The sequence below is a fragment of the Delphinus delphis genome, chromosome 11 (genome assembly GCF_949987515.2).
Source record: "Delphinus delphis chromosome 11, mDelDel1.2, whole genome shotgun sequence".
Lineage (NCBI taxonomy): Eukaryota > Metazoa > Chordata > Mammalia > Artiodactyla > Delphinidae > Delphinus > Delphinus delphis.
In genome coordinates this window covers 52,343,393-52,369,938 of record NC_082693.1, presented here as the reverse complement: position 1 = coordinate 52,369,938, position 26,546 = coordinate 52,343,393, and the positions used below count along the sequence as shown (strand labels likewise).

Genomic DNA, 26,546 nt, shown 5'->3' with positions numbered 1-26,546 from the left:
GATGGCAGCAGCTCACCCAGGGGGACACAGACACTGGTGTCAGACACTGAGGAACATTCAATTGTGTGAACATTCCAGGTGGCTGACATGCTGGATCATTAGCACCAAGATCTGGCCCCATCCAACAGCCGGAAGGCTCCAATGCTGGGATGCCACAGGCCAAACAACTAACTGGGTGGGGACACATCCCCACCCACCAGCAGAGAGGCTGCCTAAGGGCTTCCTGAGCCCACAGCCGCCTCTAGACATGCCCCTAGGCATGGCCCTGCCCACCTGAGGGCCAATATCCAGCTCCACACACCAGTGGGAAGGCACCAGCCCCTCCCACCAGGAAGCCAGCCCAAGCCTCTAGACCAGCCTTACCCACCAGGGGGCAGACTCCAGAAAGAAGAAAGCTACCATCCCCTGCAACACAGGCCAGACGCCACCCTAGGACTCGTTGGCCCCCTGCCCTGCCCACTAGCAGGCTAATACAACCTTCCAGACACTCTGGACCCATGGCCAACTGTCAGGACTGGCCCCTGACAACACCAACAATCTGAAATGAGCTCTGAGATCCCTGGGCCCTGCAGTCAAACTCCAAGAAACACCTCTAACTGCTAGTAGTCTGGTACTACTCCCAGGGTCTGGCTTCACCTCTCAGTGGGCGGGCAACAGCCCCAGAGTCTTTGGGACCCTGATTCTGCCCACCCGTGTGCCAGCACTAGCCTCAGGGCCCATTAGGGTTCCACAACCAGCCACCTCACGACCAGGCCCCTCTAAAGAGCAGCCAGCAGCATCCACGCAAGGCAGGGCTGTGCAAACCACCAGACTAGGCACCAGCCAAGCCCACCATACCACCCACATAGCCAGCCAAAACAGAAAGAGCCATGCAACCCTCTTAGGGGGCACCTCCAGAGCATACAGCTTGGGTGACGGGTGGAGTGCACTGCTGGGACACACAGGACACCTACAGAGGGCCACTTCTCCAAGGATGAGAAACGTAACTAACCTACCACGTACGTAAAAATATAAATAGCAATAGACAAAATGAGATGGCAGAGGACTATGTTCCAGACCAAGAAACAAGATAAAACTCCAGAAGCGGAGTTAAGTGAATAGGCAATCTACCCAAGAAACAGTTCAGGGTAATGATCATAAAGGTGATCAAAGAACTCAGGAGGAGAATGGATGCGCAGAGCAAGAAGTTAGAATTTTTTAACAAAGAATGAGAAAATATAAAGAACAACAAAACTGAGATGAAGAGTACAATAACTGAAATGAAAAATACACTAGAAGGAATCAATAATAGGCTACATGAGGGGCTTCCCTGGTGGTGCAGTGGTTGAGAATCTGCCTGCTAATGCAGGGGACACGGGATCGAGCCCTGGTCTGGGAGGATCCCACATGCCGCGGAGCAACTAGGCCCATGAGCCACGGCTGCTGAGCCTGCGCGTCTGGAGCCTGTGCTCCACAACAAGAGAGGCCGCGGTAGTGAGAGGCCTGCGCACTGCAATGAAGAGCGGCCCCCACTTGCCACACTAGAGAAGGCCCTCGCACAGAAGTGAGGACCCAACACAGCAAAAGTAAATAAATTAATTAATAAACTCCTACCCCCAACATCAAAAAATAATAATAATAATAATAGACTACATGATACAAAAGAGTGGATCAGTGACTGGAAGACAGCGTAGTAGAAATCACTGCTGCTGAACAGAAAAAACAGTGAAAAGAAATGAAAACAGTTTAAGACACCTCTGGGAAAACATGAAGCACATTAATATTTGCATTATAGGGTTGCCAGAAGGAGAAAAGAAAGAAGGGCCCAAGAAAATATTTGAAGAGATAATAGCTGAAAACCATCCTAACCTAGGAAAGGAAACAGTCACCCAAGTCCAGGAAGCACAGAGTCCCATGGAGGATTAACCCAAAGAGGAGCACACCAAGACACACTATAATCAAAAGGACAAAAATTCAAGAGAGAATCCTAAAAGCAGCAAGGGAAAAGCAACAAATAACATACAAGGGAACTCCCATAAGCCTATCAGCTGATTTTTCAGCGGAAACTCTGCAGGCCAGAAGGGAGTGACACAATATATTTAAAGTGATGAAAGGGAAAAACTGACAACCAAGAATACTCTACCCAGGAAGACTCTCATTTAGATTTGATGGAGAAATCAAGCTTTACAGAGAAGTGAAAGCTAAAAGAATTCAGCACCACCAAACCAGCTTCACAACAAATGTTAAAGGAACTTCTCTAGGCAAAAAAGAAAAGGCCACCACTAGAAAAAAGAATTATGGAAGGAAAAAGTCCACCAGTAAAGGCAAACATACAGTAAAGGTAGGAAATCATCCACACACAAAGCTAGTAGGGAGGTTGAAAGATAAAAGTAGTAATATCACCCATATCCACAATAAGCAGTTAAAGGATACCTAAAACAATTAGATGTAAAATATATCAAAACAGTAATAGTGAGGGGAGGAGAGTACAAATGCAGGGTATTTAAAATGCATTTGAAATTAAGAGAACAGCAACTTGAAACAATCAGGTATGTATACAGACTGCTATACAAAAACTTCATGGTAACCACAAACCAAGAATCTATAATAGATAAACACACAAAAAAGAAAAAAGAATCCAAAATAACACCAAAAGTAGTCATCAAAGCACAAGAGAAGAGAACAAAAGAAGAAAGGGGAAGAAAAAGACCTACAAAAACAAATCCAAAACAACAAAATGGCAACAAGAACATACATAGCAATACTTACCTTAAATGTAAACAGACTAAATCCTCCAACCAGAAGACACAGACTGCCTGAATGTATACAAAAACAAGACCCGTATATATGCTGCCTACAAGAGACTCACTTTAAATCTAAAGACACATACAGACAAAGTGAGGGGATGGAAGAAGGTATTCCACAAAAATGGAAATCAAAAGAAAACTGGGGTAGCAATACTTACATCAGACAAAATAGACTTTAAAATAAAGACTGTTACAAGAGACAAAGAAGGCCACTACATAATGATCAAGGGATCCATCCAAGAAGAGGATATAACAATTATAAATATATATGCACCCAACATAGGAACACATCAATGTATAAGGCAATATTAACAGACATAAACAAGAAATCAACAGTAACACAATAATAGTGGGGGACTTTAACACTCCATTTACATCAATGGACAGATCATCCAGACAGAAAATCAATAACGAACCACAGGCCTTAAATAACACATTAGAACAAATGGACTTAACCCATACTTTTACAGCATTCCATTCAAAAGCAGCAAAATACACATTCTTTTCGAGTGCACATGGAACATTCTCGAGGATAGATCACATGCTAGGCCACAAAACAAGCCTTGATAAATTTAAGAAAACTGAAATCATATCAAGCATCTTTTCCAACCACAACACTATGAGACCAGAAATCAACTATAAGGAAAAAAACTGTGAAAAACAAACACGTGGAGGCTAAACAATATGCTACTTAACAACAAATGGATCACTGAAGAAATAAAAGAAAAATAAAAAAATACCTAGAGAAAAATGAAAATGAAAACCTGATGATCCAAAACCTATGGGATGCAGCAAAAGCAGTTTTAGGAAGGAATTTTATAGTGATACAAGCTTACCTCAGGAAACAAGAAAAATCTCAAATAAACAATCTACCATTATGCTTAAAGCAACCAGAGAAAGAACAAACAAAATCCAAAGTTTGTAGAAGGAAAGAAAGCATAAAAAATCAGAGCAGAAATAAATAAAATAGAGACAAAAAAAAAATCAATGAAACTAAAAGCTTGTTCTTTGAAAAGACAAACAAAATTGATAAACCTTTAGCCAGACTCATCAAGAAAAAGAGATGGAGAGCCCAAATCAATAAAACCAGATATGAAAAAGAAGTTACGACTGATACCACAGAGATGCAAAGGATCATAGAAGACAGCTATGAGCAACTATATGGAAATAAAATGGACAACCTAAAAGAAATGGACAAATTCTTAGAAAGGTACAATCTCCCAAGACTGAACTAGGAAGAAATAGAAAATATGAACAGACCAATTACCAGTACTGAAATTCAATCAGTAATTTAAAAACTCCCAACAAAAGTCTGGGACCTGACGGTTTCATGCGTGAATTCTACCAAACATTTAGAGAACAGTTAACACCTATCCTCAAACTATTCCAAAAATTTGCAGAGGAAGGAACACTTCCAAATACTTCCTGAGACAGTGGTCTCAGACAAAGATATCACAAAAAAGAAATTACAGGCCAATATCACTGATGAACATAGATGCAAAAATCCTCAACAAAATACTAGCAAACTGACTCCAACAATACCTTAAAAGGATCATACACCATGACCAAGTGGGATTTATCCCAGGGGTGCAAGGATTTTTCAATATCTGCAAATCAATCAATGTTAACAAACTGAAGAATAAAAAGCATATGATCATCTCAATAGGTGTAGAAAATGCTTTTGACAAAGTTCAACACCCATTTATGATAAAAACTCCAGAAACTGGGCAAAGAGGGAACCGACCTCAACATAATAAAGGCAATGTATGACAGACACACAGCTAACATCATATTCAACAGTGAAAAGCTGAAAACTTCCCCTGTAAGATTAGGAGCAAGACAAGGATGCCCACTCTCACCACTTTTATTCAACATAGTTTTGGAAGTGCTATCCACAGCAATCAGAAAAGAAAAACAAAGGAGTCCAAATTAGGAAGAAGTAGAACTGTCACTGTTTGCAGATGACATGATAATATAGAGAGTAAATCCTAAAGATGCTACTAGAAAACTACTAGAGCTCATCAATGAATTTAGTAAAGTTGCAGGATTCAAAATTAACATACAGAAATCTGTTGTATTTCTATACACTAACAATGAACTACCAGAAAGAGATATTAAGGAAACTTTCCCATTTACCATCACATCAAACAGAATAAAATACCTAGGAATAAACCTATCTAAGGAAGCAAAAGACCTGTACTCTGAAAACTATAAGACACTGACAAAAGAAACTGAAGATGACACAAATGTAAAGATATACCACGTTCTTGGATTGAAAGTATCAATATTGTTAAAATGGCCATACTACAAAACGCAATCTACAGATTTAATGCAATCTCTATCAAATTACAGAACTAGAACAAAAAAAAATTTAATTTGTATAGAAACACAAAAGACCAAAACAGCCAAAACAAGCTTGAAAAAGAAGAACAAAGTTGGAGGAATCATGCTCCCTGGCTTCAGAGTATACTACAAAGCTACAGTCATCAAAACAGTATGGTACTGGCACAAAAACAAACACATAGATCAATGAAACAGGATACAATGCCCAGAAATAAACCCACACACTTACAGTCAATCTACGACGAAGGAGGCAAGAATATACAATGGAGAAAAGACAGTCTCTTCAATAAGTGGTGCTGGGAAAACTGGAGAGCTACATGTAAAAGAATGAAATTAGAACATTCTCTAACACCATATACAAAAATAAACTCAAAATGGATTAAAGACCTAAATGTAAGACCATATTTTAAAAGTCTTGGAGGAAAACATAGGCAGAACACTGTCTAACATAAATAGCAGCAATAATTTTTTTGGATCTGTCTCCTCGGGTAGTGGAAACAAAAGCAAAAATATACAAATGGGACCTCAATAAACTAAAAGCTTTTGCACATCAAAGGAAACAAAATGAAAAGACAACCTATAGAATGGGAGAAAATATTTGCAAATGATGTCACTGACATGGTATTAATTTCCATAATATGCAGACAGGTTATAGAGCTCAATATGAAAAAAAAAAAGAACCCAATCAAAAAATGGGCAGAAAACCTAAATAGATATTTCTCTGAAGAAGACATGCAGATGGCCAACGGGCACATGAAAAGATGTTCAACATCGCTAATTATTAGAGAAATGCAAATCAAAACTACAATGAAGTAATCATTTCACACCGGCGGTCAGAATGGCATCACCCAGAAGTCTCCAAATAATAAATGCTGGAGAGGGTGTGGAGAAAAGGAAACTCACCTGCACTGTTGGTGGGAATGTAAATTGGTGAAGGCACTATGGAGAACAGTATGGAAGTTCGTTAAAAAACTAAAAATGGAGTTACCATATGGTCGAACAATTCCACACCTGGGCATATATCCAGAGAAAACTCTAATTCAAAAAGGTACATACATCCCTATGTTCATACCAGCACTATTTACAGTAGTCAAGACATGGAAGCAACCTAAACGTCCATGGATAGATGAATGGATAAAGAAGATGTGGTATGTGTGTATATATATATATATATATATATATATATATATATATATTATATATATATATACACACACACATATACGTATACAAACACACACACACACACACACACATATACATATAATGGAAGATTACTCAGCCATAAAAAAGAATGAAATAATGCCATTTGCAGCAACATGGATGGACTTAGAGATTATCATACTAAATGAGGTCAGACAACAATAAATATTATATGATATCACTTACATGTGGAATCTTAAAAAATAATAGAAATGAACTGATTTACAAAACACAAACAGACTCACAAAGAAAACAAACTTATGGTTACCAAATGGGAAAGGGGTGGGGATGGATAAATTAGGAGTTTGAGATTAGCACATACACACTACTATACATAAAACAGATAAGCAACAAGGACCTATTGTATAGCACAGGGAACTATATTCAATATCTTTTAATAACCTTCAATAAAAAAGAATCTGAAGGGCTTCCATGGTGGCGCAGTGGTTGAGAGTCCGCCTGCCAGTGCAGGGGACATGGGTTCGTGCCCCAGTCCGGGAGGATCCCACATGCCACGGAGTGGCTGGGCCCGTGAGCCATGGCTGCTGAGCCTGTGCATTCGGAGCCTGTGCTCCGCAACGGGAGAGGCCACAACAGCGAGAGGCCCACGTATCGAAAAAAAAAAAAAAGAATATACTATGTATCTATAAATACTGATAACTCAATCACTTTGCTTTACACCTGAATCTAACACATTGTAAATCAGCTATACTTCAATTAAATAACAGCACAAAACTATACTCTGAAGCTATAAAACATTGTTGAAAGAAATGAAAGAAGACATAAATAGAAAGACATCCCATGTTTATAGATCAGAAGACTTAATATTGTTAAGATGGCAATACTCCCCAGATACATAGATTCAACACAATCCCAATCAAAATCCCAGTTGGCTTTTTTGTCAATAAAATTGACAAGCTGATCCCAAAATTCATACAAAAAGCAAGGGACCCAGAAGAGCCAAAAAATCTTGAAAGAGAGGAGTAAATCGAAGGACTCACATTTCTTGATTTCCTTTTTCTTTGGCTGTGCCGCACAGCATGCAGGAATCTTATCTTAGTTCCCTGACCAGGGATTGAACCTGCACCCACTGCAGTGGAAGCGTGGAGTCTTAACCACTGGACCACCAGGTAAGTCCCCACATCTGTTGATTTCAAACCTGCAAAACTAATGAAGACTCATGGTGCTGGCATAAGGACAGATGTTTGGATCAATGGAATAGATAGAGAATCCAGAAATAAACCCTCACATTTATAATCAACTGATTTTTTGACAAGTATGCCAACACAATTCAATGGAGAAATAGTCACTTCAAGAAATGGAACTGGAACAACTGGAGAGCCACATGCAAAAGAATAAAGTTGGGCTCCTACACCACCATATAAAAAAAATTAACTCAAAATGAATCCAAGAGCTCAATGTAACACCTAGCACTATTTAACTCTTGTAAGAAAAAACAGGAGTAAGCCTTCATGACTTTAGATAAGCATTGGATTCTCAGATGTAGCACCAACAGCACAAGCAATAACAACAACAAAAATACATACACTGGACATCATCACAATTAAAAAATTTTGTAAATGTTTCTCATGAGACTGGTATGTAGAATATACTAAGAACTCATACTCAATAATAAAAAGGAAAATAACCCAATTTTTAAGTGGACAAAGGATCTGAATAGACATTTCTCTGAAGACATACAAATGGCCAATAAGCACATGAAAAGGTGATCAACATCATTAGTCATAAGGGAAAAGCAAATCAAAACCATTGTGTCACTTCATATCCACTAAGACGGCTATAATTAAAAAGTCGGATAATAACAAGTGTTGGAGACAATGGAGAAACTGGAACCCTCACACACTGCTGGTGTAAATATAAAATGGTACAGCTGCTTTGGAAAACAGTTTAGCAGTTCCTCAAAAGGTTAAACATAGAGTTACCATACGACCAGCAATTCCATTCCTAGGTATATACTTAGAAGAAATGAAAATATATACCCACACAAAAACTTGTACACAGATGTTCATAGCAACGTTAGTTATGATAGCCAAAAAGAGGAAACAACCCACATGTCCAGCGACTAATGAATGGATAAATTCAACATACCATATCCATACAATGGAATATTTCGTAATAAAAAGAAATGAAGGCCTTCTGCCTCACTGCACTACTGAAAGCAGGATAGGTCATGAGCAACTCTACTAGAGCTACGTGCAAAAATTCAGCCAAGGTTCCTGATCTCGCCACATCCGCTCAAACCAGCATGGTCTGATCTGGAAATATTACCTCAATATATGCCGCCAGTTTTTCCATCAGTACACGAAAGATATAGGTTTCATCAAGCTGCATAAAACGACACTCCTTGAATGAATTATCCAAGACATACACCCAATAAAAGAAATAATGCTAGTTCTTTGTACATAATTTTTTAAACTTTGAAAAAGGGAGAGGGATGAAGCACTGTTACATGTTACAATGTGGATGAAGTCTGAAAACATTATTCTAAGTCAAAGAAGTCAGTAACAAGGGATCATATATTGTATGATTCCATTTATATGAAATGTCTGAAATAGGCAAATCAATAGAGACAAAATAGATTAGCAGTTCTAGGGCTGAAGCGGAAAAGGGATTAGAGCTAAGAGGTACAGGGTTTCTTTGGGGGATAATAAAAATGTCCTAAAATCAATTGTGGTGTTGGTTGCACAATTCTGTGAATTTACTAAAAGCCACTCAACTATGTAAACGGGTGAACTGCATGTGAATTATAGCTCAGGAAGGCTATTTTTAAAACACTGGGATAACAGGTAAATTTTTCCTAACTTTTTCTTTTACCATTTAATAATAAATTAAACTCAAAAAAATCAAATCACTGAGGAAAACAAATTTTTCAAAGTGGAATATCTTTAAAACAATATACTCTCAGAAGAAATGATAACTATGTGACATGATAGACATATTAGCTAATGCTACAGGGGTAATTATATTGCAATATAGAAGTAGTGAATCCACATGATGCACACCTTAAACTTACCCAGCGTCCTATGTCAATTATATCTCAAATTATGAAAACAAAAACAAAACCCCATGTGCTTCCAGCTCAGCAGGCATTTCCGGGAAAATGTACCAGGTGGGCCCAGGCAGCAGTGATGGAGCAAGTAGCAGCCTTGCGAGATGACCACTTTGCAGAAGACACAATGTCCTAGAATACGTGTCAATAATTTAAGAGATATAATTACAGTTTATCTTTACCACTGCTTCAACCCAATGGCAAAGATCACCCACAACGATGATGGAAATTAATAAGGCATTATTCTAAAAATAAAACACTTTTAAAAATACAGAGGTTTTTAAAAAAATATATATAACATATTTTTCCCTCATATATGACCAGTGCTGTCAGTTCTCCTGATGACAGATGTCAAAATCACTAAGGTTTTCTTTGATGAAATGATTTTAAAACATCTGCTAACACAAATGCCTTAAAATAAAACTCCAGTTAATAGACATCCTCTTTTGTCTTGATTCTTTGAAGCTATGATGTTCATTTTGTGTTGAATGGAAAAAAATAGACAATTACTTTGAGCAATCTGAAATAAAACTAAGTTTCCTGATTATTTGTAGGTTTGAAAAGTTGCCTGGGGGTTAAACTATTTAGTCTCAAATTCTGAAGTTTAGAAGACACTTGTGGAGATGATTCTTCCACCTGTTGGAACAACAATAAAAATAAAGTTAATTTTATAAAAATATAGTCAGTCTACCCTATGTAATTCTATTCCCTCTGACTGCTTCTCAGAAGACATCATACATTTTCCCACCCCGTGGAAGCCTGGAGCAGACCAGAGCCATCAGCTGTCATCCTGCTTTTGCTCACTGTGGTAACGCCACTACCCACTTCCAGGACTGGCATGTAGAAGTCACTGTTTGCTAACTGAGTACATACATTTAATTTCTAAAAGTGCGGACAGGGTCCACTACATAATTTGGCAGTGCAAAATTAAAATGTGGGCCCCTTGTTCAAAAATTAAGAATTTCAAGATGACAAGCAGAGAACATTAAAACAAGCATGGGTTCCTTCTAAGCACGAAGCCCTGTATGACTGACTGCCCAGCCTGCACGTCCACGACGCCAGCTGTAGGTGTGGTTAAGACGATACACTGCAAGTACACCTCAAGTATACTCTTGGTACTGTTAGTGATTCCCAAGCACCAGTCAATGGACCAGTACAGTCATGAAGAAGATTCACCACCACAGGGAAAGAGAAAAATTAGCAAAATTCAACTCATCATTCATCATGCTAAATCTGTTCAATTTAGAGGACGGTGATGGTTAATTTCATGTTTTAACTTGGCTAAGCCACAGTACTCCGATATTTGGTTGAATAATACTGTTCTAGATGTTTCTTTGAAGGTATTTTTTAGATGAGATCAACGTTTAAATCAGCCGACTGAGTAAAGTGGATTACTCTCCATAATGTAGGTGGGCTTCATCCAATCAACTGAAAGCCTTAACAGGAAAAAGACTGACCTCCCCCCAGGAGGAAGGAATTCTGCCAGCAGACTACCTTCGGAACTTGAAATGCAACATCAACTCTCCTCTGAGTCTCCTATCTGCCAGCTCACCTGCAGATTTTGGACTCTACTAATACCAGCCTTCACAATGACATAAGCCAACTCCTTAAAATAAACTCAGATAGATAGGTTAAATTAAATAGCCTAGATAGATAGATAGATAGATAGATAGATAGATAGATAGAGACACACCCTATTGGTTCTGTTTCTCTAGGGAACTCTGAGTAAGACAAGGACTTTCTTTATTCAGGGACTATGTAATTACGTCTTTCCTAGCTTTTTTTATTTTTAAGTAAAAATGTCATTTTCTTTCAAAAAATTCTGGAAATCCTGCTTTAAACATGATAAATTTTAGCAATATTTTACCCATATGTTTTTATTTTAAGGGTCATTTTTGTCACCCATCCCTTTTTTTCTTTGATGGTGGCAGGCTAGGCAAAAGGAAAAAAAATAATCAGGTCAACATTTTCTTTGAGGACTTTTCTCCAAACCCAAAGCTATTAATTGACAGAAAAGCAAAAGCTTTTTTCTAGGAGGGAGGGGCTCAGGTATTTTAGTCATTGGTATTTGTAGAATCTCAATACTGGTTTAGCTCTTATGTAGCAATACAAATGTGAAGGATGGATATGTGGGCAGCCCTTGTCATCGAATTTGATCTTTCACAAATGACACATCTCAATGCATCTGAAAGTCTAGAATTACGAGACAAAGAGGTCCCTAATTTATAGAATTCCTGAAGCTTTGAATTCTAGTTTCCTCATCTCTAGGGATTCCTGTAAATGCCACATACTCGTGGCAAACCTTGTGAGAAAACTCATCCTCTTCAGTTAGAGGACTTTGCTTATACTGCTGCCATCATGCAGTGGGAACAACCCACACTGGGCAGCCCCCCAGTGTCACTCTGCGCTCCAGACCTTCAGGGACATTAGCCTCCCCCGGAGCTTAAAAGCTTTGGCAAGCTCAAAACTGATGATGAATAGTGCTGCCAATTTCTCTTCGTACCATCCTCTAAACCATGATTCCCCCACCCCATGTTGGTGCTAAGAAATAAAAAGCAAGAAACTTTTAGAAAAAGACTCTTTCCTTGGAACTGCTTCTGTTTTCTGCTCCAGGTCAAAAGCTTTATTTAATCCCAGGGTCTTTGTAAGAGGTAACATAGTTAATTAAAAAAAAAAAAAAAAAGATGCTTTGTTGAGATGGAAATTCCATCTCAGCAGAGTTGATCTCGAGTACTGAATGAAACTTAGAATCAGCAGTGATCCCACTATTTTGAAGAAGAAAAAAAGGGAAAACTTTTTTTTATGCTATGTCCACTTTTATCACTTTCTTTTTTATGGCTGAGTAATATTCCATTGTATGCATGTGTATACATATATGTGTGTACACACACACACACACACACACACACACACACACACACCCACAATGTCCCCAATCCTATCTAAGGGAAACTCCCCTACTTATGCTCTGGAGTTTCCCATCTCACCCACTTCAGGACTCCATTCCTACAATTATCCCCTCTCTCTGAATCATGAATTTCTTGTTTTCCATTGGACCATTCCATCAATACCCTAGGCTGCTTTAATGTACCCATCCAAAATAAATCAATCAATAAATCCTTCCTTGACCATGAGTCCTCCATCCAGATACAGCCCTATCTCTCTGCTCCTTTTCATAGCAACCTTCAAGAACCCTGCCTCTACTGCTTCCTCCACTCTCTCACCCCCTAGTCTCTGACCAGTCCACCCTAGATAGGCTTTTGTCCCCTCCCACCACCCTAGTCTTCCTTTTCTCTCACTCATACTTCTTTTCAGTCACCTTTGCCAGTTCCTCCTCTGCCAGACCTCTGAAAGTTAGGAGTACCCGCAGAACTCAGTCTTAGGGCCTCCTCCTCTATCTGTGGCATCTCCTGAAATTAACCCACCACCATATGCTAATGACTCCTAAATGGACATTTCCCTCCCTAACCTACCCTGAGGCTCTAAACTTCTCTACCAACCACTGCCTTTCTCAGCAAGTCCACATATACATCTAATTAATAACTTAAACATAACATGCCGAAAGAGAACTCTCCACTTCCCCAAACCCAGCTCTCCTATTATCTTTCCCATCTCAAGAAACGGCACTACAATTCACCAACTTGCTTCAGGCAGAAATCCAGGAATCGTCCTGGGTCACTGTTTGTTTTATCCCCTCACATCCCATCAGCAAGTCAAACAGACTCCATCTCCAACAGGCATCAAGAATCCAACCACTTCTCATCACCCTCGCTGCTCTTTCACTGCTCTCCCTGGGACAACCCTGACTGGTCTTCTTGCTTCCCACCTTCCTTTCCACAGGTCACTCTCCACAGCAGAGAGATGGTTGTCAAGCACACATCATAGGATATCGCACCTTTGCTTAAAGCTCTCCAGTGGATTCCCGTGGCAAGTAGGATAAAGTCCCAGCTGCCTCCTGTAGTTCTGCCTATCTCTCTGAGATCATCACAGTTTCTCTCTTTCTCATTCGCTAGGCACACTGGTCTCCCTTCCCCTTCCAATAAGGTCATTCCTTCTCAGCTTTGCATGTTCTGCACCCTCTGCCTGGGATGCTCTTCCTCAGGGCCTCAACCGGCTGGCTTCTTTGCATCATTTAGTGCTCAGCTCACACGTAACCTCCTCAGCAAGGACTTACCAGACCACCATGGCAGAATAGCACCTCCTGCCCCCCTATTCCTACCGACCATGCCCTACCTCATTACCTGTATTTTCTTCATAGAATCTTTCTTGACCTGAAAACTCTTCTGTGGTATGGATTGCCTATGACCCACCGGTACAATGTAATGGCCATGAAGCCAGGGACCTGTCTGTTTCTCTCCCTCCAACATTTAGATCAGTGACTAGCAGAGGAGCTATGTTTTTTGGGGTTTTTTTTCAAATGCTGAAAGAGAGGAGGCAGAGAAAAGGAGGAATCCAAGAAAAACCAAAAGGAAGAGATGAGAATAAGTTTGGTTCAGTTGTAGTGAATGAATGAAGACTAGATTGACTAAAGAAGAAGAAAAAAATAAAAGGAATAGTGGGAAATAAATGAAATGATGCTGGGAAAGATGGAATCAAACAGAGGAAGGTCTCAAATGCCAAGCCAGATTGCCTGGAATTTATGCAGTAGGAGCTAGGGAGCCACTGAAGCCACTGAACTTCTGAATGCCCAGTGCCTGGAATGCAATGGACAGCTGAAAACTATTTGTTGACCAAATCACCAGTGCAAAGGTGACAGCTAAAACTGAGAGAATGGGATCAGTTCTCAAGGGAAGGAAGTCCTGAGCCTGGGGGAGATGTCTCCGGTCAGAGAAAGGGAAGAAAAGGAGGGAAGACATGAAGGGGAGATGAGCCAGAGATGGAGGGGAAGTGTCAGAGGGAAAGGGAACACTGAAACCAAGGGAAGGAAACGTGGCAACAGCAACTGCAGTTAAAAATGTTAACTGGGGCTTCCCTGGTGGTGCAGTGGTTGAGAGTCCGCCCGCCGATGCAGGGGACACGGGTTCGTGCCCCAGTCCGGGAAGATCCCTCATGCTGTGGAGCGGCTGGGCCTGTGAGCCATGGCCACTGAGCCTGCGCGTCCAGAGCCTGTGCTCTGCAATGGGAGAGGCCACAACAGTGAGAGGTCTGCGTACCGCAAAAAAAAAAAAAAAAATGTTAACTGTCAGGGGGGAAAAGTCCAGAATGAGACCTAAGAAAAGGCCTCTGAAGTTGATAAGAAGATGACTGGCACCAACCACTTCAATGGAGCTGTGGGGATAAAAATGGGACCATGGCCTGCGAAAGGAAGGGGAAGGTGATGAGGAAGACGAGGAAAGAAGATGCAGAAAGACTAGGAAGTTTCTGCTGGCATGCCGCCTCCACCCCTCCACCGACGCTGTCCAGAGTGCTAGCCTCAAGCAGAGGGAGAAACATCCAACCAAGGTCAAGCTAAGATCCACCAGGATATATAGAAATAGAGAGGAAATGGGACAGAGGTGACGGGAACACTTGTTTTTTAAGTCCTGCAGCACTATGTGGCATTAACAAAAATACACAGTCATTTATAAGCACACTGAGGCCAGCAATATTTAAATAAAACCTGAACATCAGTCCTACCATGAGAATTTTGTTTGGACTTGCAGTGGCATTCAGGCAACATGTTCTTTTGGACCCTCTCGACTGTGATGGATCCTCAATTGTATGCACTTCATCAGATGAAGATAATTTCCATCCTTCAGCAAAGGCAAACAGCGTGTCATCAGCCACAGAGGCCCTCCTTCTGGGGACGTAATCTGTCACCCTGTCATCTGTGGCTGTAGGGAGCGGGGATGCTGATGGACGTGTGCTGGGTCTCCTGCTGTCTTCAGAGCTCTTTGATGGGGATGCAGACTCTGCTGGAGACGCACAGCTCTCGGAGAGCTTGTTTTGCAAAAAATGTTTTAAACGAGTTTTTCTGGGAACACTGTTTTTCATAATTGCGCTCCGAAGCTGAGACTCTTCTGCAATGACGTACACTCTGCAGCGGCCCCGGGTCACCGCTGTGTACACGTGCTGCCAGTGCTGGCGGCCCGCCTTCCCAACCACATACACGACTGTCTTCTCCTCCGACCCCTGAGGGGAAATAATGCACGAAGGAGATTTAATACTGCATAATGGGTTCATGTCTCTGGAGAGTCTACAAAGGCAGAAAGGAGACAAGTCCTCAAAGTGCTCTCAAGAGCATTCTACCTGGCCAGAGTATTCAAATGAATGCATCTGATGGGTTCCATTTTATTCATTATCCTGGAATTCTCATTTTCTAATTACGCTGCTAAGTTTGGGTGTCATAGATCCAAAACTGGCATGTAGAAACCCAGCAATAAACTTTAAACTTCACGCAGTGCTAAATCTCCCTTAATAAAAGAATTTGAAACGGCTGTATGGGCTTTATGTATAGATGTCTTACTCCACTGTTACTTACATAACAAAAAACAGACACCTGAAATATCTAATAATAGGAAATAGATAAATATATATATGTATATATTTATTTTTCTATATCATGTATCTATATATGTTACAAACATCAGATATGCTTTAAAATACAACAAAATTTTAAAAACTTGATACATATATATAAAAAAAAGATCACAACCATGTAACACAAAATAAAATTACTCTGATCAAAAATACGAAGTGCACATAAAGATGTAACAAAAACAAAGTAAATGACAAAGCAAGAAGGGAATCCTACCAAAAATTTAACCAGTCTGTTTCCAAACAGAGGGCCTATGGATGACATTTTTTTTCCTACTTTCCGTATTTTTCCAGTGTTGAACCATTTATTACTCTTATCAAGATAAGACAAAAGAGAATGACGAACCTTTGTTTCTTGGGTGTAACAAACCAAGAACTATACTACAGGCAAGAAAAATGCCCAATGTCACAGTGTAACTGTGAGAAAACAATTTCAAGAAAACAATAACAAATTGTGGTTATTCTTAGTCCCTGTATTTTCAGTGCCAATATAAACTAAGAAGGGGTTGGAGCCATTCTCTCTCCCAACGCTCCCACATTCCTCTGCCTGAAAGAGGAATTGTGGGGAGACAAACAACAAGACGAGGCACGTAGAAAATACACATCTGCACTAAAAACAAAACCTTGCACATACCAAGCACTTCTACCTTGCTGGACACAGAGAGTTTAAACCAACACTTCAGATTATAAAAGTTTGATAAATACTTCCTTCCAATGCTGCCGAATCTCAGAAATGAATGTAAATGATACTTAATTCTACAAATGTTAAACACATTAGCTAGATATACAGCACCATCCCCCCATGCCCCCATGGACTTTATACTTTACACTGTATTTTTGTAAACAGGTAAACGTCTACCTAAACTTAACTGAGTTCTTAATCATCAATTAAATATCACTGAGAAAAATCTAATAGCCTCATAATCAGTCTCCCTGTACCCACATTTACTGCAATACACTGTCCTCACAGATAGCAGCCACAGTGCTATTTGTCAAATGCAAATCTAGTCACATCAGATTCTGCTTAAAACCCATTAATGGCTCCCAGGCTCTCAAAAAAAAAAGTCCTAACTCCTTAATATGGCTCCTACAGCCCTTCAAGAGCCAGCCTTGGCCTTTCCCCTCCTTCCTTTCCCCCTTCCTTCCCATGAGCCAGGCTCCCTCAAGCACAAAGAACTTGCTTGTGATCCTGCCTGTGCTCCCCAGTCCCTGGCCTCCAACTGGCCTACTTCCGGATTAGCTGCCTGATCCGTGTACTTTCCAGCGCCCTGTACTTCCTCTATCACAGTATTTTTACCTGACTGGACTGTCACCAACTGCCTTCTTAACTGTACTCCTCACTGGACTGTAAGCTCTGTGAAGGCAGGGCCACATCTGTCTTGCTCACTGTTCTTTATCAGTTGTCTCATGGAGTGAATGAGGATAAAAATTAGACTGTCAGCCAAAGCTGTCCTCCGAAAGCGGGACACGGGCACCTACCTTCACCTCACAACCTGCTATTAATCATTTGCCCATGTCCTTAAATCTTCCTCAAATCATTAAGAACTGTCAAACTTCTTAAAGGAGGCAAGTTTTATTTATTTACTTCTGTAAATTTGTTCTAAAACTCAACAACTGGTACGAATAGACACAAACCATTAATGCCCTTCATGAGTTTGTGGACCTAGAATCTGAAAGTCTATATGGACCTTAGAGTGGGGGTCAAAAAACTTTTTCTGTGAAGGGTCAAAGCATCAGTATTTTAAGCTTTGTAGGCCGGATGGTCTCTATGGCAACCACTCTGTTCTTCCTTTGTAGTGCAAGGGAAGCCATAACCAGTATGTAAATGAATGTGGGACTGGGTTCCAATAAAAATGTATCTACCAAAACAGGTGGTGGACCAGATTTGCCTACCATATTGGATAACACAGTCCTAGAAGGCCCCAGGAGGTGACCTGGCCCACATCACTCCTCTAACCTCATCTCCTGTCACTCTCCCACACTGGCCTCCTTGCTGTTTCTCAAACCTGCTGGACAGCCTCTCCCACCTTAGAACTTTGGCCTTGGCTGTTCTCTCTACCTAGAATGCTCTTGTTCCAGATATTCACATGGTTTAACTTCATGACCTCCTTCAAACCTTTGCTCAGATGCCACCTTGTCAGTGAGGCCTACCCTGACACCTATTTAAAATTACAACTGCACCTCACCCCCACCCCTTTTCCATAGCATTTACCACCTTCTCACATAATACATAGTTTACTTATTTTTTTCAATTACATCTGTCTCTATCCTCTTCCTTACCAAATATAATCCTCATAATGTCAAGTATCATTGACTATTTCATGGACTGACCTATTACCAAGCACAGAGAAGAGAGTCTGACTCAATACATTTTTGTTGAGCTCAACCGAACTTGAAGAACAAACTATACTGATAGAAGACAACAATCACAAATGTTCTCAGAGGTAAGAGACATTATTTCAACCATGAAATAAGAGCCAGATTCAATGAAAAGAACATTGCAAGATATCTACTCCAATCTCCACCCAGTAGTAATAAAAACCCTTCACTACTTATTTGTCTAGAAATGCAACAGAAAAACTGGATTATAAATCTGAAGAAATCAATAGAGCAAAACATTAATGAGCTGGAAAATAGGAGAGCTGATAAGAAATTCAGGTAACCAGTTCTGGAGGTCCAATATCCATACAGTAGAAGTTCTAGAAAGAAAAAACAGAGAAATCTGAGGATGAGATAATGAAATTATTTAAGAAAATTTCCCAAAATTGAAGAGTATGAGTTTCCAGAATTCCAGAGTCCCCATCATAAAAATCCATGGGAGAAATTTCTCCCAGATCTCACAGCTAGGAATATTTGCCCTTCTCAACAACTGTTTGTTTGTTCATTTACTTTAACCTAGTAGACAGAGTCAACTGACTGCTTCTCTCTTCGCTTTGGGAACTTTGGCCTTAAGGGAACTTAAAAGCTGAATCTGCAGTCTACATTAACACGCAAATAGGACAGTATGCACATCAGCATTCAATCCACTCTTGGCAGTAATCCTTTTATCATGTTTAACTTTATTTTCCACTTGACATGCATTTTTCTTTTTAAATTAATTTATTTATTTTTGGCTGCGTTGGGTCTTCATTGCTGCACAAGGGCTTTCCCTAGTTGCAGTGAGTAGGGGCTACTTTTCATTGTGGTGCGCGGGCTTCTCATTGTGGTGGCTTCTCTTGTTACGGGGCATGGGCTCTAGGCGTGCAGTCTTCAGTAGTTGTGCCACGTGGGCTCAGTAGTTGTGGCTTGTGGCACCTAGAGCACAGGCTCAGTAGCTGTGGTGCACGGGCTTAGTTGCTCTGCGACATGTGGGATCTTCCCAGACCAGGGCTCAAACACCAGTGTCCCCTGCATTGGCAGGCGGATTCTTAACCACTGCACCACCAGGGAAGTCCCTGACATGCATTTCTTTATATTTTAAAAAATCATGCTCAACTGTGGGCACTTTTTGTAAGCCATTTCAAATTCTTTCTGGAACTGAGGTGGGGTAAGTTAATAAATAAAACACCATCCACTTTGGAAAAAAAACCCTATGCTAATTAATGTTTGCCTACTATTAGAGGATATAGTCTAACCTATAAAATTTTCTACATAAAAATGAAAGTGGGGGCTTCCCTGGTGGTGCAGTGGTTAAGAATCCACCTGCCAATGCAGGGGACACAGGTTCAAGCCCTGGTCTGGGAGGTTCCCACATGCCGCGGGGCAACTAAGCCCGTGCGCCACAACTAGTGAGCCTGTGAGCCACAACTACTGAAGCCTGCACTCCTAGAGCCTGTGCTCCGCAACAAGAGAAGCCACCACAATGAGAAGCCCATGCACTGCAATGAAGAGTAGCCCCCGCTCATCGCAACTAGAGGAAGCCCACACACAGCAACAAAGACCCAACGCAGCCAAAAATAAATAAATAAAATAAATTTATATTAAAAAAGAAAGAAAGTGGATGCAGCCTTGTCACCAAAACAACACAATGGCAGAGAGAGGAGTTCAAAACAATGAGATAAATAACAGAGCCACAAATAACTTGTGAGAATTAAAAAATATTAAAATAAAGTTGAAAAGCAAGTTGCAGCAAATGCAATGTGGTGTCCAGAATAAGATTCTAGAACAGAAAAAGGACATTAATGGACAAACTGGTGAAATCAAAATAAAGTGTATTTTTTAGTTAATAGTACTGTACCAATAGTAGTTTCTTAGTTTTGACAAATATACCATAGTTATATAAGATGCTAATATTAGGGAGGGCTGGGTGAAGGGTACACGGGAACTCTCTGTACTAACTTCCCAACTCTTCCATAAATCTAAAATTATTCCCAAATCAAAAGTAATTACCTCACAAGGGTAGAGGAAGGGGATACATTTATCAAAACCCATCCCACTTTGTAATTAAAATGTGTTTGTAAATTATACCCCAATAAAGTTGGTTAAATAAATAAAAAAGAAGTTGTAAAAATATATATAATCAATACAATACCATTTATGTAAAACTTGGTTACCTTGTTTCTATATGAACAGACAAATTCAAGTCAGAAATCACCTCTGAGGAGGGTGGGAAGGCCTGGGATGAGGGGAGGGCAAATGAGCCAGTTGCTTTGGGTACAAAACTTAAGAGGACACCAAGAAACTCAGCAATCAAGATAAATAAATTTAAAAAAATAAAAAACTCTCCAGAAAGTGGGCACAAAGGGAACATAACTCAACATAATAAAGGCCATATATGACAAACACAAAGCTAACATCATACTCAACGGTGAAAAGCTGAAAGCATTCCCTCTAAGATCAGGAACAAGACAAGGATACCCACCCTCGCCACTTTTATTAAACATAGTTTTGGAAGTCCTAGCCACAGCATCAGAGAAGAAAAACAAATAAAAGCAATCCAAATTGAAAAGGAAAAAGTAAGACTGTTATTATTTGCAAATGACATGACAGTATACATAGAAAATCCTAAAGATGCCACCAGAAAGCTACTAGAACTCATCAATGAATTCAGTAAAGCTGCAGGACACAAAATTAATATATGGAAATCTGTTACATTTCTATACACTAACAGTAAACTATCAGAAAGAGAAATTAGGAGACAATTCCATTTATAACCACTTCAGAAAGAATAAAATACCTAGGACCAAAAAGGAGGCAGAACACCTGTACTCCAAAAACTGTAAGACACTGATGAGAGAAATTGAAGACGACACAAACAGATGGAAAAATATACCATGTTCTTGGATTGAATCAATATTGTTAAAATGACCATATTACCCAAGGCAATCTACAGAGTCAATGTAATCCCTATCAAATTACCAGCATTTGGTAATTTGACATTTGTGACATTTTTCACAGAACTGGAACAAAAAATTTTTTAATTCGTATAGAAACACAAAAACCCAAAATAGCCAAAACAAGTTTGAGAAAGAAGAATGGAACTGAAGGAATCATGCTCCCTGACTTCAGACTATACTACAAAGCTACAGTCATCAAAAGAGTATGGTACTGGCACAGAAAAAGACACAGATCAATCCAATAGGATAGAAAGCCCAGAAATAAACCCATGCACTTATGGTCAATTAATCTACGACAACAGAGGCAAGAATATACAATGGAGAAAAGACAGTCTCTTCAATAAGTGGTGCTGGGAAAACGGGACAGCTACATGTAAAAAAACGAAATTAGAACATTCTCTAACACCATATACAAAAATAAACTCAAAACAGATTAAAGAGCTAAATGTAAGACCAGATATTTTAAAACTCCTGGAGGAAAACATAGGCAGAACACTCTTTGACATAAATCACAGCAATATTTTGGGGGATCCATCTCCTAGAGCAATGGAAAAAAAAAGCAAAAATAAGCAAATGGGACCTCATTAAACTTAAAAGCTTTTGCACAGCAAAGGAAAGCATAAACAAAATGAAAAGACAACCTATGGACTGGGAAAAAATATTTGCAAACAATGCAACCGACAAGGGATTAATTTCCAAAATATACAAACAGCTCATACAGCTCAATATCAAAAAAACAAACAACCCAATCAAAAAGTGAGCAGAAAACCTAAACAGACATTTCTCCAAAGACATACAGATGGCCAACAGGTGCATGAAAAGATGCTCAACATTACTAATTATTAGAGAAATGCAAATCAGAACTACAATGAGGTATCACCTCACACCAGTCAAAATGGCCATCATCAAAAAGTCTACAAACAATAAATGCTGGAGAGGGTGTGGAGAAAAGGTAACCCTCCTACACTGTTGGTGGGAATGTAAATTGGTACAGCCACTATAGAGAACAGTATGGAAGTTCCTCAAAAAACTAAAAATAGGGAATTCCCTGGTGGTTCAGTGGTTAGGACTTGCACGTTCACTGCTGAGGGTGTGGGTTCAATCCCTGGTCAGGGAACTGAGATCCCGTAAGCCACACAGCATGGACAAAAAATAAAGTTACTTGCATTTTTTAAAAATTAAAAAAAAAAAACTAAAACTAAAATTAGAATTACCATATGATCCAGCAATCCCACTCCTGGGCATCTATCCAGAGAAAACTCTAATTTGAAAAGATACATGCACCCCAATGTTCACAGCAGCACTACTTACAATAGCCAAGACATGGAAGCAACCTAAATGTGAATCGACACATGAATGGATAAAGCAGACGTGGTATGTATGTGTGTATGTGTGTGTGTGTGTGTGTGTGTATGTGTGTGTGTGTGTGTGTGTGTATATAATACACACACACACACACACACATACACACACACAAACGGAATACTACTCAGCCATAAAAAAGAATGAAATAGGGAATTCCCTGGCGGTCCAGTGGTTAGGACTCGGTGCTTTCACTGTCGGGCCTGGGTTCAATCCTTAGTCAGGTAATTAAGATCCCACAAGCTGCACGATGCAGTCAAAAAAAAAAAAAGAAAAAGGAATGAAATAATGCCATTTGCAGCAACATGGATGGACCTAGAAATTACCATACTAAGTGAAGTGGGTCAGAGAAAGACAAGTATATGATATCACTTATACGTGGAATCTAAAAAAAATGATACAAATGAACTTATTTACAAAACAGAAACAGTCTCACAGACATAGAAAACAAACTTATGGTTACCAAAGGGGGAAAGGAAGGGGTGGGGAGGGATAAATTAGGGATTTTGAATTAACAGATACACTCTACTATATATAAAATAAACAACAAGGACCTTCTATATCGCACAGGGCACTACCGATATATTCAATATCTTGTAATAACCAATAATGGAAAAAGAATCTGAAAATATATATCCATATATATTTACACGTATAACTGAATCACTTTTGTGTACACCTGAAACATTGTAAGTCAACTATATTTCAGTTTAAGAAAATAATTTAAAAGTTAAAATTTAGAGCAAAAAAGATCCACAATGAACAAAATATCAAAATTTTAAATAAAGGCAAGATCAGTAAGAGTGCCATGCCAAGTGACACTGGAGACAGAAGCAAGAGGGAAATTCAGTTATTCTGGTCCTGACCGCTCTTTTCCTGGGAGACACGGGAAGGCCTGCAGGATGAGGCTTTAACTATGTCTTAGATCCAGAAAATAAAGACAGCTCTGAAGCAGAGTGCAAAACATTAGTGTCTGTACAGTAGTTTCTGTACTTTTGTGTATTTTGTTTCCTAATTAAAAAAGTAATAAAAGCAACAAAACTTAGGAATAATGCAAGATACTCTATCTTGGCAAGCTATTTAAATTGCTTTATAAAAGTCCATTCTTACCTGAAAAGTGTGAATAGTCCTTGCCCATGCATGTTTTATGTTACAATATTGCATTAGTTTCCCAAAATCCACAGTTACTTCGAAGCCAGCCATATTATTAATGGTCAAAAATCTTTTCTTTCCAAAAGTTATATCAGTTTTATCCTGTCATCAAAACAAATAACTGTTTTGTATGTTTTCAAATATGTACACTGTAAAGGTCTGTTTTGGGGTTGAACATAAAATGCAAGCACCTTATAAATAAAATAGCATGTAGAATTGTTAAGAATTTCAAAAAGCTTAAAATCTATGCTTGAGCATCAACTGAATACAGACACACCCAAATATTTTAATAACCACAAATGGAAGTTTTTGGTGCTTGAAATTTAACCTTAATTTGACTCTTTGGAGAACAGTCTGTGTTGTCTTTCTTATTTTGAAGACTATACATTTCACTTCTTGCACTGACTATGTAAGTCTGCATGTATTTTTTGCAAAGAGTTTACTTTTCCTCACAGATTTTAAAGAATAAACTTGTAAGTTTAAAAGTGTATTTATACAATGAGGACAAATTCAAGGTGACCACTTCTATAGTTCCTACATTTACACAGCAACCAAGCAAGTGATGCTTTGTAAAATATAGTAAGTGTGTCACTCGTCCCTTGTTTTTGTTACTCAAGCACTTCAAACTTATTAAAAATGTTTCTTCACAAGGTCTTCCAGAACATGTAAGAGAAAGGAACACTTCCCAACTCACTTTATGAGGCCAGCATTAGTCAGACACCAAAACCAGACAAGATTATCACTAGAAAACTACAAACCAAGATCCCTCATGGACACAGATGCAAAAATCCTTAACAAAAAATTATAGAAGAAGAATGCCAGCTCTGATATGATTAAATTCTGAATCAATCCTCGGGCAATAAAAGAAAACTAAATCTATCCCTCATAGGTAAAAAGGTACTATTTTTCTGTTATCATTTACCTCTGTTATGAAAAATACTTCTCCATTGCAGAGTCGAATACCACTTTCAAAGTCATGCTTATTTTTAGCAAAACCATGAGGAGTACCATTAAAGTCTTCGCCACCGGCCTTTAGTTCATTATTTTGTTGGCTGTTGAAGGTATTTTCAGGGAGTAAGTCCGAGAGATACGCGTTCCTGGTACAACAAATTTTATCACCAACTCCAAATTCAAGTCTATTCTGATGGTTTCTGGGTTAGAAAATAATAATACAGCATCAGAGTTGGGAAAAGCTCAATTTCATTTTCTTTAAGCATTGACTCTTACTCAGATCTGATCCAGTTCTCAAAATTATTTCCACAGTCTCTTTACATCACTTTTGTTCTCCAAAGATCAACAAGAAACCAGGCTCCCTCAGTTGTGGTCTATCTACACTTTCTGCAGCACCTCAAACTCAGTGACATTTCCCAGTCGAATTTTTTCAAAGTTAGAAATCTTGGCATAAAGGCTGATGTCTCTCTTTGCCTTTATATTACAAAAGTTACCAAAAATCTTATTGACTCTACCTTTTAAATTCATCCTCTCCTCTCCAATCTCTCTAATCACTACCCCAATTCAAGTCTTACAGCACTTACACATATTGCTATTGTAATAATTATATTATCAGAATAATAGCAGCAAATCAAATAAGTGCTGGTGATAATACCAGTTACCGTGATAAGTGCTTTAGGTATATTTCATTACATCCTTACTACAACTTTATGAGGGAAGTTCTGGGTAAGTGTCCTCTTTAACATACATAGAAAGGTGAAATTACCTGCCCAAGATCACAGTTACTGTGACCCAGACTGGATGGCCCCAAACTTATGCTTTTCAACCCTTTGTTGGGCTACCTATCATGGTTTTTTTTGTCTTTCCTCAATAAACAGGGAGCTCCTCTTGTAATTTACACTTCTCTGCACTTAATAAAAAGTAGGTATTGATAAATGCCAGAGAAGTGAGTTAGTCTGTCCTACGTGTGAATAGAGTGGCTTTTCTATGCTCCTTTTTCCCTGATAAAAGTCCACCTAAGGTGCTCTCTGTAGGCACCCTATTGCTAAGGATCTTGTACACATTCCACACACATTCTAATTTGAAAAATTGCCCTGAATTCTCCACTCATCTTGGAGAAGCTAGAGGTAGGAAACCACAGGGACAATTTTATTCTTTATTTTTCTTATTATGCTGATTACCAAATAGTCAATTCCTAAGGATATATATTATATTTAATTGAAGATATCATTTGACTTCACAAAGGAGAAAAAAGATTTTAAAATATGCGGCTACAGTGATAAATGTCAAAACAAACAAAAGTATGGCGGATCCAGGAAGCACTGTCCTTACTTGATTAGACGGCCCGTGTAGTGCTTGCAACAGCAGGTGTTGATCACGTCACAGTCCTGCCTGGAACACAGAAAAATACAAGGGTCACCTTAATGGAACCTTTTTTGTGTGGATTTCTGTTACCAACAATTATGAGATACTGGATTTTATCAAAAGTTTCCAGGACTGGGACTTCCCTGGTGGTCCAGTGGTAAAGAATCTGCCTTGCAATGCAGGGGACATAGGCTCAAACCCCGGTAGGGGAACTAAGATCCCACATGCCACGGGGCAACTAAGCCCACGTGCCACAACTACTGAGCTCACTCGCCTCAACTAGAGCCCGCGTACCATAAACTACAGAGCCCACGTGCTCCGGAGCCTGCGCACCACAACTAGAGAGAGGAAACCCACACGCCACAACTAGAGAGAAGCCCACGCACCACAACGAACAGCCCGCACGCCGCAACTAAGACCCGACACAGCCAAAAATAAAATAAAAATAAATAAATAAATCTTTTAAAAAAAAAAAGTTTCTAG

At 39.4% G+C, this 26,546-nt stretch overlaps 1 protein-coding gene across 2 annotated transcripts in view; it reads right to left on the bottom strand.

The window, feature by feature from the left end:
• Nucleotides 1–8,317: 8,317 nt before the first annotated feature.
• Nucleotides 8,318–26,546, bottom strand: part of HELB (DNA helicase B) — a 43,026-nt gene continuing 24,797 nt past the window's right edge. For both annotated transcript variants that reach the window (XM_060025177.1, XM_060025178.1), the window contains exons 9-13: nt 26,031–26,090; nt 24,670–24,898; nt 23,706–23,849; nt 15,019–15,513; nt 8,318–10,038 (exon numbers count right to left, since the gene is read on the bottom strand). In XM_060025177.1, the coding sequence (XP_059881160.1) occupies nt 9,934–10,038; nt 15,019–15,513; nt 23,706–23,849; nt 24,670–24,898; nt 26,031–26,090 (1,033 nt within the window). In that variant the 3' untranslated portion in view covers nt 8,318–9,933. The remainder of the gene's footprint in view (nt 10,039–15,018; nt 15,514–23,705; nt 23,850–24,669; nt 24,899–26,030; nt 26,091–26,546) is intronic.